The sequence below is a fragment of the Apostichopus japonicus genome, chromosome 9, assembly GCF_037975245.1.
Source record: "Apostichopus japonicus isolate 1M-3 chromosome 9, ASM3797524v1, whole genome shotgun sequence".
Taxonomy (NCBI): Eukaryota; Metazoa; Echinodermata; class Holothuroidea; order Aspidochirotida; family Stichopodidae; genus Apostichopus; species Apostichopus japonicus.
Window position 1 is genome coordinate 20558031 of NC_092569.1, and position 17170 is coordinate 20575200.

The following is a 17170-nucleotide window of genomic DNA, read 5'->3' on the forward strand; positions in this document are numbered from 1 at the left end:
TCTGGGCTTTAGTTTTTATGGGAATGGTGCACAAGGAAAAGAGATGCTCAAAAAAAAAACGCTAAAACAAAACTCAATTTACTGGTGGACACTATAAACGACGGGAAAGATGAATAAAGTATAACAGGGGGGTGGGGTGGGGGTGGGGAGGGAAAGTGTAAGAGGGGGTTGAGTGTAGGAGAGTCTTATACACAACAGACAACACGTTGCTGAACGATAATAGCTTCATAATCGATATAATTTCATCTATTTGGTAGTATGAAGGAAGCAAAACATAATTCCAATGACGGGCTTTCTAATCGTCATCCTCATTGACTCGTCATCCAAATGATAAAAAATGATAAGGATATCATAATTTGTATATTGAAGTTTTCTTATTCGATCACATCGCCCATCACTAGCGTATACTCATATGGGCTCGGGCCGTGCTGAGCCTGGGGCCCCGACCAAAGGGAGCTCCCCGCTATACTGATGCACAGAAAAAGGGTATACCTCTTTGGATATAGGGAGGGACCGTTTTTACTGGGAAAGAAAGCCCTTGCGAGACTGAATTTTGTTTCTCAACCTATCTCAACCTGATTCTCCCCCCCCCCCACACCTTGTGAACATTTCTGCGGAAGCCCTTGCTTGGACCTCCTGATAGGGGGCCCTTTGGGCCAGGAGCCGGGGCCCCCAGGCTCATCGTTTCGCCACTGTCGCCCATGCTTATACTGACCCGCTTCTATACCTTAAAAGAACTTCTTAGTGAAAAATGGGATCCAAGAGACTCCGGTCATATCATTTTTTGTCTTTGTATCGCCATGAGCCTTCCCATGTGATGGATTTTAGTTCTGTGATAGAGTGCTTGAAATGTTGGCCCGTCCTGCCAGAAAATTCATTTCGAAAACTGACTTACGTCGAGACGTGACGTCAGTGTGGCACATTGGTCAGACTCGATCAGATCTCGCTCTAAGCTTGGCCTTGATACAATACGCAGGAATGTGTACAGACTACGTGTACCGCTGTGAATACAATAACTCTCAAATGACAAATATCTGTACAACAAATTATGAAGAACTAGTTAGGGAATTCTGGAACGTTTTAAGTCTCAAAAAGATTGCTAACTTACAACTTAACCGGGAAATTTCCATCTAAATCGCTCTTTTACTTTCAGAAATTGTTAGTTTCCTCCCTACAGTATAGCTCGATAATGATAACGTCCCTACAGCCCCCGAAACGCAACGCCGCGATGACGTCACCGTCGCTCATCGTTCTCAACTGTTCAAAATATAATAGATTAAGTTGGCACGAGGTTCAAAACTTCACTTCTCCTGAATCATAGGATGGAAAATCCCCGAACTAGGAATGTGGGGATGAAAAAATTATGGACTCTTTTTTTTCATATACCCAATAAAATGCCACTAAAAAAAAACCTTCGAAAGAACTTTTGGCATATTTTTTTAAAGATTTCAATAGCTCAATATTTTGTCATTTTTCACGGCACTACGGTTCCACAACTCTATAATAATCAATCTTCATTTCAAAACGTGATGATAAATGTCAAACCCAGGATTTAAAAAAAGGAGGTGTGTGGCCTTGGGGTTATCGAAGTCGAGTGTAGGGGACTGGGGTACTCCTCCACAGATAAGGGGTAGCATCGTGCATTCTGAGGCATACGGTATATATGCTATAAATTAATTAGGTCTACAAGTTTTAATTTTCTGTGTGGGGTTGTAAAGGTTGAGGGGTGTACACGACACATAATTCTTTGATCCGCGACTGAAAGCCTATTTTTTTTGGGGGGGGGGGGCGTGGCGGATAGGTGCATCTGTAGGTATATTGGAAAGAGTTGCTTACCATCCCCTTTGAGAATTTGTTGTTATGGCAAAAGGCTTCATTTCCATCATTTTAACTTCATTTGTGTGTTATAACTTTAAAGTTTTTCCATTATTTGCGACTTTTGCCAAGCGTGTTACGAAATTGGAATGAGCCATTTGGAATGTGTTCTTTTCCAGTGGCTACAACCCTGTTTACATCTTATGTGTGAATAGGTACACGTAGGTAGCTCAGGAGGTAAATGGTATTGTGTAAAGGGGTCATCATGAGGGGTTGGGTTCCAGGAGTAGAAATCCCAAACAACTGCAACCTGTTTAGACATCTGTTAAAGCGATTTGCAAGCCCCAAAACACACTGCAATTTCTTTGGAATGCATCCCATTTCTTGTTTTTGTAGCATTATTATGGGGAAAATACCACTATTACACCATATATATATATATATATATATATATATATATATATATATATATATATATATATATATATATATATATATATATATATATATATATTTATATATATATATATATATATATATATTTATATATATATATATCTATATATATATCAACAGACCAACGAAACCAACACAATGCAACACCTTTTGATAATTATCTCGCTTTTATTACAAACAAAGCCTGGAATTTGCCAACCGCTAACACAAATGAATATCTAACATATGTACGAAGATGTTTGGCAATCAAAGTTCGATCAAGCAATGAAGATTGATACAGGCATATAAAATATACTCCTGGTATCAAATTTACAAATGAAAGATAACATAATAATAATAAAAATAAAAATGATAATAATAATATAACTAAAGGAAAGAGTAATCATACCAATAAAAATGTAAACGGTATTAAGTACAAAATCTTTATTAATGCACATTGGTGATTTCCAACTCTAAATCGGTTATATTTGTTTCTCTTAAACATCAGAAGGTTGCTACAAATAAAGTAAACAATTATTTATATGAATATACTTCTTCTTCTTATTCTTCAAATATCCATTCGTTCATTGGCTGGTTACAGCAAACTGCTCTCCTGTAGACACTACAAGTTGTTCGTTTTTCAGCGGTGAGGGGCCATATCTCGTACACACACACACACCATGGGCGCCTATAACAGTTGAAATGTTCACACGAGATGCGAACGTTGAGTTCACATCTCTCAGTATAAAGATCAGGAGGCCCGTGTTCAACATGGCGTTACTACTCAATATCATTCCTGACGGCGGAAATCTCAGTTTGGCTTGTAAAGACGAAAGTATAAGAGGTTTTAGCCCATTCTGAAACCCGAGATCAACAGTATAGCTAAGAATCAGCTAGGTGATAAGTGAACCAGTATCCCCCATGACCATGCACGTACGTTATCATTATCATACACACTTCAGTGTAGACCGTAGATTATTAACTTATTAAATCCACCTATGGATATTATCCCAGAATTATTCATTGGTGAGAGAGGGAAATAGACAAACCCCAAAACAAACAATACTTTTAATCTGTCCATCATCACATATAACTAAATTGTCTAAATGATTAAGTACTTTGAATATAATGAACCTGTGATTTTTTTTTTTTAATTAAGAGTAAGTAAACACATTATTGCAAGACAATTGTCTACCCATAAAACCATATTTGACTATATAGTCATGTAACATCTGTGCATTATAACCATAATCATCCCATAATTACTGTACAAATGACTTAATGTCTCTATAATTACTACACTGTGTTGGATATACGTACTAATACAGCCCACAAAGAATACAATATCTATTGACAATTTTATTTTACAAATCTTACCACCTTTCATATTAACAATTTTCATATTTCAGTTTTTTTTTCATTCATTGTGTTAGTTATTTGTGTATTACAATGTTTTTTTCTACTTATCATATACTAACTGTAACATGGGCATGATAGCATGTAAAAAAAAAAGGGTTAAACTCTTCCTTGAGTTGCATTGCTTTTTCTGATTATTTTAACAACATACATTTTTTTTCTTCAAGATTTTGCTCAACAAAATATGGCTTTAATAACAAAAGGCATTATTACATGATTATAGCTAGCAATTAGATGAAGACACACACAAGAAAAGGATCTGTAATAACCATATTTTGAAAGACAGTCATTTACTGAAAGTTACAAAAATCATAAAGAAAATTACTAATTTACATTCAAATTTTTAAGAAAAAAAAAATGTTGAAATATTAATCTCACTTTGCACACTTTGGTCACCTTTGTGCTGTGTTAAGCAAAAAAATAGAGGGCAGTAAAGCACTAAAACAAAAGAGGAAACATTCCATTTACATCTGGCAGTAGGATTGAAATAAGTCTAAAATTGAAAGTAAATTTTCATCCCAGCTTTGCAGTTTCAGATACTTAAAAGACATAAAAAAAAAATATTTGACCTAGTCGACATTAAAAAGTATCTCAAAATAAAACTTAAAAATAACTGTAATTGTCATTTCCTCCTAAAATTAAAAATTCAGTTAAATTTTCTCTGGATTTAACTTAGGTCACCTTAATTATTGTTATTATAACATAGATTAATCCATACATAATCAATTTCAAACCACTCGAAAGTTTGACGACATTCAGTACCGTTCTACGAGTCACATGATTGAAAATTACAACAAATATCTACATTTACTGCATTATATCGCAAAACAATGTTGAAAAAAAAAAACAATAGGTGCTTTGTATTCATTCTTGATATCTTTGAAAGACAACTCTGACCTGATGAAAACTTTTAAAAGTACATCTCAAAGATAAATCACTTTAAAAATGAAATTTTAAAAATGGTCTCAAAAATGTAATTTTTTTTTATCACTGATGCCATAAATTTACATAACTACATGTTCAGTCTCTGAACTCTGGGTAACAAGAAAATGAAAAAAAAAATACGCTGTAAAGAAAGGAAAGCAATTTCGATGCCACCTAAGGAACCCATTAAAGAAGAGAGTGGAGATGAAAACGTCGAAGAGGGTATTTGGGCGAGCTAACACAAAACAATGCTGTTTACCCTTCCTAGGTTTGCTGCCCTGATGTAACAGTATTAAAATGTTACGTTATCTGATTGTGTTACACTTCATTATACAGATATGAAATGTCACATCACTAGCCTCAACACAAGATCTATCCTTAATGGACGATCACCACCCTTGTTTACTCTAAAGATTTATTCCCTTTAGGTAACAGTATGGTCTCAGTATTTCAAACTTCTCTTCATTAAAAGAATATCCCAAATATGATTTACAATCTTTTTGGAAGCCAGTTTGGGACAATATTCTTGTGTTCTTACCCACTCTACCCTGTACTGTCATGTCAAACTTCAAAGCAATCTGATCTTCTGAAATTATGAATAAATTACCCAAAAATATCTGATGAAAGAAACAGGACATTTATACTGTTCATATTGTCATATTGTACAAATCCTTTGGAAGTGTGACATTTATGTACAGTTTCTAACAAATTGTCCCCTCTGGGGTGTTCTGGGCAATCTATATCTGTCCACATACCCATGTGTTCATGTTAGCAAGGGAACGACATCATAATCTCCTTGTACCCTTCTTTGCTCTTTGTTCCTCAGTTATTACACATTCTCTTCCAATGTATCTGTTGGACTTGAGTAACTAACTACGGTATTCTGATTATTTTTGATTAATGCATAGCAGAAAAATAAAGATACATAACTTGGTAAAATGACTATTTAAACAGATAAATCTTTCATCTACCCATTTTAACTGACAGATAAATCTGTACATCACAGCGTATTAATAGACAGGGTGACTCCTTCCCAAAGAACATCTAACAGCTCTTTCCTCATCTTGCAGACACACCACAGGGATGATGAGTTTCCTCTGATGTTTGTGTATACCTAAATTAATTTTAAAGCATAAAAATCGATAAAACTATTAAACGCAGCATTCTCTCTGGTATTTGCTGATCCGTGAAAGATACAACGATATTCTAACTATTCCAACTATAGTGCACAGGTCGGAAGAATCCAATGAGAGTCTAAGAATTCGCTTGCAAGAATGCTGGTCTAGCCAAAAGAAAAAGAACAGAGTAATGCATAGTTCAATATACGGCAGTAAATTGACATTTTGCTTTTTTAAGACCAATTCATAACGTACAAGCAAAACGTAATGAAATTTGGTCTTCCATTACATTATAAAATTCTGAATGTCAAAATTCTAGGAAAAAAAAGTTAACATGAACACTAAAACTCTGAGTACAATCAAGAGAACTTCCACCATTTAATATTTGTAGGCTAAGATGATACTGAATCAATCTAGAACTTATATATTTGGTTTTGCGATGGAGAACAGTTTTGTCCCCAGATTTAAGTCGCAAACTGCCTATAAGACTGGCTTCTGGCTCAGGAATTATAATTCTTCACCCAATCTATTATGAACCTCGGTGCCTATATACGTAACATACCACCCAGCAGCATGTACCCATTTCTGGCAAGACAGGGTAACCTAGTATAAATTGAATCCAACCCTGTACGGATAATTACCCACCAGACAAGTGTCATGTTTACCTCTGAATGGTTGTTATCTGTTACATTTGCAGAGTATGCGCATACTAATCAAAGAGAGGTGTACCACAGTAATATATATATATATATATCATTTCACGTAAGATTTATCTCGATATACTCAGCAAAAAATTACACCCGTCCGGAACGAAAAAACTTGCCAATGAGGAGAGGATAAAAAAGTAGCCTTTCCTTGGACCAGAGAAGATAAGATGGCATTTTACAAGATCTTAACCACCCCTTTGAAGTACTGTCTGCTTTTTAACTTCTCTCACTTCAGAGAGCTTTTAGAATCCATCTGGATCTTTATAATCTGGTTCCTCGGCGACAAAGTAATCGTCTAGGAAACTGTGAAGGAATTCAAATGTCGGCCTCTCCAGCGGTTCCGAGTTCCAACATTTCAACATCATCCTGTACATGGAGTCCGGGCAATGCATAGGCTTTGGCATTCTGTAGCCTCTGTGAACGGCTTGCTCGATGACTTCGTGATTGGACAAACCTATCGAAAGAAAGGAGAAGGAATAGAAAAAAAAAAAATTTAGTTTAACTTATTGGATCTAAATGTTGGGAAGCTACATAACAGGACAAATGTCTATCTGTGATTACCATCATATGGGGAATGCGTGGTGTAGTTAAGAGTATCCATCTTGACGACGACTGGTCTCTGCTTAAAAAACCCAACCGGGGACCAGAATCTCTCGACCTCTATGTCGCGATTATGCAGTGTTGGTTGATAGTCGTTTTTCTGTGGATTTTGTGTTTGTTGCTTAAGTTTGTTCTTTTTCACAGGTAGGGCATTGGAAGCCACATTGCTAGTTCTCTAAGCTGTTGAAATTGAAAGTAAACTTTGCTCAAATAAAGTCATTTACTCCCTGGCAGGGGCTACTTTCAACCCAACTCGCAGCTTGAAAGCAGCTTTCGAGATGCTAATGTGTGGTAGCCGACATATTTTCTCTATAGACATATCGAGACTTGTTCATGTTACAACTGATGAAAGAACAGCAATATCCAAATTATACCATTTTAACCAAATGGGAGTTAACTGGCAAGTTTAAAATTGGTGATTATAAAAGTCTATGAAAACAATTTGTCACTTTTGACACTTTTTACTCTATCAGTTACTAGATCTTTCTTTTTTTCTCTTTTTAATATTTTCTTGATAATTGGAAAGTTCGAGAATTTGAACTGTTGCACAAATTGTTAGGGTTGAATTGTACCTTACTTCCAAAAATAAAACATCATTACCATCCATAGATGGCAATACAAATTTGCCTGACAATCTTTAAACCCAGGAGGTTAATCCTAGTGGCGAGGAATGGGAATATTTATTTATTTAAAAAAAAAATATGTGATAAAGAGGTGATCATAACAAAATCTCGACTCTACTAACTGAGATATCAAGCCCAGAGTTGGTACCAAATTACAAACTATTTCAATTTAAAAAATTAGAAAGATGAGTTGGTAACCTACCAGGGTAAGGTGTTTTTCCTTTTGTTATACATTCTGTCAACAGCACACCAAATGACCAGACATCTGACTTAGTGCTGAAGGTACCATACAGAACAGATTCTGGAGCAGTCCACTTGACTGGGAACTTAGTTCCTGTAAAAAAATAGACAAGGAAATTAAACAAAATATATCAACAACTTCAATGAGGTTGCTTCAAGTTGCCAGGGCGATGAATCACTGAGTTATAATTGAAAGCTCCAAGAAGTGGACAAGGAACCATGTTCTCAAAACAAACACAAATCCAAAATGTCAACGCACGGCTGTTATTACTGCATTTAGACACTGGCTGAGTGCTTATTGTTACAATCAACTGTAAACAGAACCCAATTTATCTGCAAGTGGAAGTTTGCATTGCATCTTGGTTTTGAAAGCTTGTGAAGAATGCATGGTTTCTGTTTCAAAGAAAGGGTTGGGTGGGTGGGGTGGTACAGGGGAGGGAGGTGTTATATATATATATATAGGAGTGAGCATTGGATGCCATTCAGTACAAGGGCTTTCATTACAACTCTACCCTTAAAATCCAAAAAGTAAAAAGTTCTTCCATGTTAGCAGGCTCAAATAAAAAGAATAAGGAAGGCGGTTCACTTTCTGCAAAAATGGCACATTCTGATTTTGATGAAACATGTGAAAATATAACAATTTCTATGTATAGCAGAATATCTTGCTAACAACTGTGATTGCAAAAATTTTCAACCCTTCCAGTAACTTTAAGAGACAATTAAACTTGCAGCATCGCTTTAACGATTAAGCCACAACTGAATTTTGAAGATATATGCAGTTATTGGAGGTGAGTACTACCATCATATTACTGCAATCCTCCAAGTATGTTCATCCTATGAGATAATAAACTAAAAGAATGCACCACTATTTCTGTGATTCCTACAAACGTTTCACAGCAAAAGTTGCATTTTGCAAAATGTTCTGCATATGTTTATAAAAAAAAATATGCAAGGAGCAGAAACTGGACAGTTAGAATGCTGAATCGCTGTTGGTATTATTTACAACATACACAGGGGAAATTAATTCAAAACACTACCTCTCCTTGCCAGGTAGTGGTCGTCTTTGACAAGCTTAGCCAACCCAAAATCAGCAATTTTCACCATGTTGTTTTCTCCGACCAAAACGTTCCTGGCTGCTAAATCTCGATGGACGAACCCTTTCTTTTCCAGATAACCCATCCCCTGGGCGACCTGGAAAACATGAAATAAAATAGATTTTAATTTTTTTTATTCGAATGCGACGAATGGAACTGCGATCCCAATTTGTGACGTCAGTTTTGAAGGACCTGAACTTTGTTATAAAATGTTGTGGTTTGCTGTGTTCAAAAGCTACCAGCATTCATCCGTACATTTGTACAATAGCAATTTTTGGCTCATCTTGCATGGCATTCCGCTATATCATCCTGAATAAAATTATTCTCTGGAACGTCCACCGAAGAAATAACGACAAAAGTGAAATGAAACTTAAGCTAATTAAAACATGTGGTACCAGGCCTTGCAAAACCGGTTCTTCCATCAAATAATAAATAATAGCACTGCATCGGAAAGACAGAATCAATCAACAAATTGATCCAAGCTGCATATATTCAAACAAGAACCCTGTTTAATGATATCGCTTACTAAGGAGCTACTTTCAAGTGCTACTAAACGAGCAAATTATTTACAATTTAGTCCATTACAGGAACTTGCAAGATTTTGGCAATGTATGTTATTCCATCCATGCATGTTTCAAGTTTGTCCCTAATTTCTTTGTTCCTGGTGTGATTTTGAGTGCCTAAAGTAACTGACTTTGTGTCAAAGTTCATAATCTTTCTTTCGATGGTTATGTATGCTACCAAACAAAGTTTACATGAATGAGATGCAAAGTGCAGCGAAATAGGAAAACTGTTAACTTTCCCTTGAATGCTTGAGATGAAACCTTTTGCCAACAAATTATGAATCCAACTCATCACCTCAAATCATCCTAATTTCTCTGTAAATACAGGTAGTTATCAATCTCTTACATTCATAATCACCTAGCATACTGTACATGCAGCGAGTACTTTTATGTACGGTATGTTCCTAACACATACCTGTGTAAATACAGTTAGTTATCAATCTCTTACATTCATAATCACCTAGCATACATGCAGCGAGTACTCTTATGTACGGTATGTTCGTAACACATACCTGTGCACCCATGTCGATCAAATGCCTAAGTCCAAGATGGCGACCATCTCCGTCCCTAAGGTAGTCCAGGAGACTACCGTTACACATCAGTTCTGTGACTATATATATTGGTTCCTGCGAGAATAAGGGATTAAAAAAAAGGAAAAAAACACTTATATCATGAATGTGATGAAATTCCACTCAATCTACACCTTTAAGATTAAAACATTCATTGCTGATTGAGGTTATTGTGATATCGTCATAGAGTAAACATACCTAGTGCACAGACACAAATATTACATTATGATATCTCATATAGAGATTATCTTGCCAGTGGTACAGGATACTAGCAAAAAAAAAAAACTAAATAAGAAAAAATTATTTTATATCCGATGTGACATAACATCATCTGTTTGTTTTTCCGGCGCACGTGTGTCTGCAGGTGTGTCTGTGTGTGAGTTCACCGTAGAGGGAAATTCCTTCAAAGATTACACAAATTTAAAATTGGCATAGTTTATTCCACACTTGCGGGTAAATTTTGAGTGTCAATCTTCTATTATACATTGAGATGCACAAAGAAAACTAGACCTATGCTCATCATGTAAGGAAAAAATTATTTTTCTTTAGTCTAGGCTTCTTTGCATTACCGAGATTATATTGAACACATCACTAAACTAGTTTTAAATGACAGAACTTTACAACCTGCTGTGTCCAGCCATTAACAACGATTGCATATTGTTCCGTTGTGTTTTTGTGTAGGCTTGACAGGGTTGCAATCGGTGCTAGCAATAGGATGTTAAAACATGGGGGCAGGGGCGGGGGGAATTCCCTCCGTCAATTGGGGAAGAGACTTTCTTGGGGAGGGATTTTTAATTTGTTTTTCTTTCGGGGGGGGGGGGGGGATTTCATGATGTTTATAGCTAAATATAGATACATTTGTTTTCTTTTTTAGGAAAGATTTGACCAATCGCATTACTCCTTACAAAACACAACAAAACTTAATAACTTCCGGCTTGTTATTGGCAAGTTCTGTAACTACAGTGATGTTGCAAGTTGCCGGAAGTAATAGAAATTGTAACGGGAAACTCCCCCGAAGAGAAAATACATTTGCAGGACCCTCTAGATAAATTGCAGGAATCCCCCAATCACAATGTGCCAGAGACTGCGAACATGAGTGAAATTAATCAGAACACCCAGCTGTGTATAAACTACTGTACCATCATGCTAATTACTATTGGCTATGTTATGTCATTACTATAGGATTCAGTTCAAAACCTTAAAGGCATTGAAGACTCGCCCCAAACCGCATGCCGCGCTCTGAAAAAGTTAAAAGAAGGTCAACAGAAGGTTGTCATGGTGAAAAGACATACTGACATGTTCTGAAAGTTTAATTCTTTGTCTTAGATTTTTACCACTTTGCAGCAAGGTCAGTTGACCTGGTCAAAACATTTTAGTTTCCAAAGTCTTGGTGTTTATAGTTTTTGACTGCAAGGTTATGACAAATGTCTATAAATGAGACTTTGTAATTTTTTGGGCAAGATATACAGTGTGCAAACTAAACACTTTCATATTTAATAAAATAGTTTATATAAATAGAGTAAAATTGACAATGGGATGTTACATCTTTTCATAGCAGATTGATTAAGGACATAATGTACTTAAATATGTTGCAGCTTGTATTCATCAAAATTAAGTTTCATATCACTTCTCATTCTCCCCCCCCCCCCCCCAAAAAAAAGTCCTCAAAAACACATCTGTAAAGAATTTTCAAAATGTCTTTCATATGCATTCTTAAATACTGACTCAATGCCACCCCTTTCCTTTCCCCAACACTCCCCCCCCCAAAAAAAAAGAAACAAAAAAACTAAAGAACACAAATTTGGAACTGAAAAAGTGCCAAAAAAACGAATTACCATGTCAGAGCAGATGCCGTAAAGGGTGACTAATTTCTCATGACGTAATTCCTTCATGATATTGGCTTCGGCCAAGAATTCTTCTGGGGACATGGTGCCTTCCTTCAGTGTCTTGATCGCCACTGCGGTGGTTGACTTCCATGTGCCTTTCCAGACCTCTCCAAATGTCCCGGCACCTAGCCTCGTCAGCAAGTGCAGAGAGACTCTCTCAATCTCCCAGACTGAGTTACCCAAGGACCTGAATGTTGGGGCATTTCGTGGAGCTGCTACAGTCAGTCTGCAACAGAGTCCATTTGATCCAGCTGTAGACCCACACAAAAAGGAAAAAAGAATGTATGATTTAATTTGACAAATTTATAGTGAACCTTATTTGACTTCTTGTTCAAGCGAGTCCCATCTGCTGATTACACTAAATATGTGTCCCCACGAAAAAATGGAACATTCAGTCCAAGATTTGCCGAGAGATCCGTAAGGAACAAAGACATACCTCAATAAAAATAAAATACTTAATAAAAAAATAAATAAATAAATATATATATAAATAAATAAATAAACAAAAACATAGGGTTGGGATTCCTCTCTCCTACAACTTTCATTAAAGTGTCCAAAAACAGAAGATTTGTCAACATTGTTGTCTTTTACATGTATTACCAAAATTGTCAAATTTGCTTTCAAAATGAAAATGTTTGACTTGTTTCTTTACAAATAATAGTAGCATGTTGCGAATCAGAAATTTAGAAACTAAATTGTGTCTCTCCCAAACTTTCTTGAGGTTTTTAATTTGATATATTTAAAGAAGAGTAGAACATGGCCACCATGCTTGTGTTTCGGTCAGCTTGACCATACATAGTGTATTGTAGCACAGTAGATCCAACTGTAAGATAATTAAAAAACAATCTATTACCACTTAAAACATAAATGCACCTGTTTAATAATCACAGTTAACTCTAGTTTCACTGACTGTGTTTACATTAAGTGAAATGTTCCACACCTTTACTTCTACCATGGTATCACTTGTGTGTGCTATTATCGATAACTAACCCTTATAGAATTGTGTCAATTTCAATACTTCGTAAAACATTTATACCTGCTTTATACCTACGCTCATGTCTGAGTAAGGTTTTACAGTACACATACAATGTAGCTACAGTATATTTATAACCTCGATGGTTTACATCAATCTAATGAGCACTTTCAAAGTCGATGTATCTGTTTGTATAGGAACACCTGTTGAATTAATGTGTCACTGTACATACCTGTTTCCATGAGTATATCAAAAACATACGCAGGCAAATTAATTTGTTCTATCCAAATTTAGTTTGTTATCAAAAAAGGGGATATTATGTATAAATAATCATTCATTCTGTCATAACAAATTCACCTATAGTGTTTGACAAACAACATCTTATTTCCTATAACTGCCTAGCCACATTGTATCAATTCACTTGTATCTACAGTAGTGTTTTGCTTCAATTTGAAAATGAATGAGAATTTATCATTTTGAACTAAACCGTACAGACAAGATTGGCTTTACTTCTATATAGTTTATTTATTGTTGAGAAGTTTAATGTAACGTTAATTAATATACATCCACAGTACTGTAAAATTTAATTTATGAAACTCAGTCACATTAATTCACTAGCAATGCTTGCAGACTATATTATAACACCTTTTAATCTTAACTGGTTTATACTGAATGTGATTCCATTTGACATTTTTGTAAAATGACCTCTAACTTTATTGTTGTGTCATGTTGATTTGAAACAATCAAATTCCTTTTCCATATTATTTTTAAACCTCAAATATATCAACGACATACTGCATCACAAAAAAATGAATCTAATAAAAAAGTAAAAAAATAAAAAAGCGAAGAAAGCTATAAACACTATTAATACACCTGTAATTGCTATTATTATTAGCAATTTACCAAGGCATCAGCGTCCACAACAATATTACGCTATCCAACCTGCAAAAGTGTTATGATGACATGATGGGAGGAAATGGATCATTTGTCTCGCAAATGTCAATTTCCTGTCAAGGTTTACTTTGGCGTGTTTCTTAGTCATGTGATGTCGCTCTGCTATTGATGTTATGGATAGAGAACAGAGAGTCCTATTGTTATCTGCTAGTAATTGTTTTAAGAGTCTACTAGTTATCATTTCCATCAGAGACATATCTAGCATTCGGACAGTAAACAAATTGTTTCCGGGAGTTGCTTAAAAAATTGTAAAAGAATATATCACATATTTACTTTTTATCGACTCTAAACTTTTCATAATCTAAGCCTACAGAAAGATTAAGAATAATCTAAATTTGCTCCTTTTTCATTCACTGATCACAAAAGTTTGACCTGAGAATCCAATACCATATATATTTTGGTCCGTAAATAACACCCAGATTATATAAAAGCTATTTTGTTTTTTTCTTCTGTAGTTTGTGCACTTTATGATGAAACTGATGACCAAATCCTATGTGGTTCCTTCAAATAATCAGATTAAATTCCTCCCGAAATCTTGCTAGAAAAATATGGTCCGACTTGGTGAAACTTTTCCGACCAATAAACTACAATGTTCCCATTTATTCCTTCCTGAAAGATTTTAGGTGTCTTAATATTATGTGTTTCTAGGTCTAGGGAATCTTTCTAATGGTACCAAACATAATCAGCATGCGTGAAAATACTTTCAGATACTTCAATGCAATTCTAAGCGTGCTAAGAGTTTACCCAGGTAAAGTTGACCTTTACGTAGAAAAAAACAATTGCTGTTTGTCATCATTAGTGTAATTTTCTGATAACATAATTTGACCGTAAACTAATTGATTATATTTGTTGACCGAGTGTCTTGCCACTGTAAGCATGCATGGTCTATGTCTATGTTGACAGCTACATGGCTGTATTTATTAAGAGACTGTAACTTTATAGTTGAGTCAACTTTTCAGTTAGGAAAGAAAAATCCATTGCTATCGTGACTGGTTTCTCTTCAAGGAACATTTTCTAAAACCTTTCATAAAGTATTGATAAAAGATTAATTAATGAGGAATCAGAGAACATGCAAGCAATAATAATTTACTGCATAGAAATCATCGTTTGAAGTTAAAACGTGTGTGAGGACATAGCGCTTTGCCACAACAATACATGAGGAAAACGATCATGATTTGTCAAATGAAATGATATATTCAGTGGACGGTTAATGTATGGTAATACTGTACATTTGTAGTACTGTATAACATCGATGACGGTGTGAAAGTGTTTCTGGTCTGATATATAATACATCTTCGTGTCTCTGGTCTGCTGCAGTCTGTAGTGCTTGATGTGTGCTTCTCCGCCCATGCCTTCATCACGAATAGACAGTGCATATGTACCTGAAAAATTTAAAAAATAGAACCCACAACGGTTTGTGAATTAATGCAGCTGGAAGTTAGTCACGGATCATTTTCATATATATCTAACGACCAAACAAAGTGCAGCTTGTGCGATGTATCTGTTATTTTCATGTTATACTGTACAGAAATATGCCAAAATTAAAAGCCCATAGCAATTCTAATTTATTTTCAGTTTGGCCTGGAATCAAACAGATTTATACTAATTCCCCTTACAGACTGGAACTAGCGCAAATAACCAATTTTGTGAACAACATCTAATCATGTTCCCGTGTAGTAATGATCTAACAATCCTTCTGTATAGGCTACTGTTGTGTTTATGTTAGGCTATAGAACTTACTGTGAATGCAGTAAGTGGATATAAGCCTAGCTAATGAAGCTTTCAATTTTCAATTAACGCGAGGGCAGTATTCACAAAGGATTTTAGTCGGACAAACTTTAACGACTGCGTTGGAAAAGGAGTGAGATTATCGATACAAAGGCAAGTTTGACAGTCACGGCATTGAATCCGTAGCTCAGTAGACGACAGATTACCGGAAGTCCTGTTCCTCGCTTATTCTTGGAAAGCATTCAACAACAACCCAGAAGGAACTGAGCGTACCCACTCATTAATTCCAGCCTGTACTGTACAGTACATCCTCCTTTGTGGGAGAATCCCTGTTCAGGAGGTTGGCTTTATTGATCAATTGCAATAACATATTTTTAAGTTTTAAAGTTCCGGTTTTAATTGCAGAATCTATTCATGAACATTTAATACAGAAATCTATCCGGATTTTTAACATATATATACCAAAGTACTGCTAAAGCAGCAAAAGTAAAGACGTACTGTACGGGGTATATGTGACGCCCTACAAGCATATACTGTATGTATAAATATGTATATTGAAAAAGGCACTGGCAACTCTCTGTCAGCAAACATTTCAAGAACTTCAACACATGGTGCAGTAACTCTATTAACAAATGTCAGTCAAAGGATGGGCTTGATTTATGTAGTACATGACATTAGCACTGTATGTTTAATACTGCTTATTATCAAATTTATATGAATTGGGCTGTTCTTCAAAATCTAAAGTAACTGATGTGTCTTCTGGAACATGCCAGTGAGAGTTTGATTTATAAGAGCCAGTAGATTTGTTTTAGCGCTGGCATTGTTTACCAGGTGGCTGAATTGTGAATTTCTAGGTCTGCTATAATCCTTAAAGTTCCTTACTGATCTGTTCAAAAGGTAATATGACTAACTGCATGTATGTGATATTTAATCTACAGACTCTCTTTTTAAACCATTTAATATCGTATAGACCTACCAGGTTTCGTTTCACTCTCCCTGACAAGGAATGTACCCTTTTGTATTCCACCGGAGAAAAGCCGGTTAAAAGCATCACTTCTGCTAATTTTGCCAAAGAACCAACTGAAAAGGAGGAAACAGAAAATAATTTATGAAAAAAAAAACAAAAAAAAAACAGGAGTAGCACTTAGTAAGAAACTTCCTTACTATCCAGTATCCATTTCATCAACCAATTAAGTATTTATTTTCTCTCCATTATACAGTACCTAAAGTATCCCTTGCAATAGCCACATCATATCAATTTACATTATCACCTACACATACACTACTGTAGTAACATCAGCCTGGACTGAAAAACTCAATTGTGCTCTTGTGAAAGGATATCTCTTCCTTCACCAAACATACAATAACATGTTAGTGTTACACCTATCAACCCTGATAAATCGACCCTGAAAAAATGAAAATACTGTCTTGTTATTTAAAGACAGTGTGAACGGTAACATGATTACCAACCTTTCCGGACAATAACAAAGCGATGTGATTGGTTGGAGATTGTCTGTTCAACAAG

At 35.5% G+C, this 17170-nt stretch overlaps 1 protein-coding gene across 1 annotated transcript in view; it reads right to left on the bottom strand.

The window, feature by feature from the left end:
• Positions 1 to 2670: 2670 nt before the first annotated feature.
• The window catches only part of LOC139973272 (tyrosine-protein kinase Fyn-like), a 36486-nt gene continuing 21986 nt past the window's right edge, over positions 2671 to 17170 (bottom strand). The window contains exons 5-11 of the mRNA XM_071979828.1: positions 16622 to 16725; positions 15147 to 15299; positions 11940 to 12241; positions 10048 to 10161; positions 8916 to 9069; positions 7841 to 7972; positions 2671 to 6869 (exon numbers count right to left, since the gene is read on the bottom strand). Coding sequence (XP_071835929.1) covers positions 6658 to 6869; positions 7841 to 7972; positions 8916 to 9069; positions 10048 to 10161; positions 11940 to 12241; positions 15147 to 15299; positions 16622 to 16725 — 1171 coding nt within the window. The 3' untranslated portion in view covers positions 2671 to 6657. The remainder of the gene's footprint in view (positions 6870 to 7840; positions 7973 to 8915; positions 9070 to 10047; positions 10162 to 11939; positions 12242 to 15146; positions 15300 to 16621; positions 16726 to 17170) is intronic.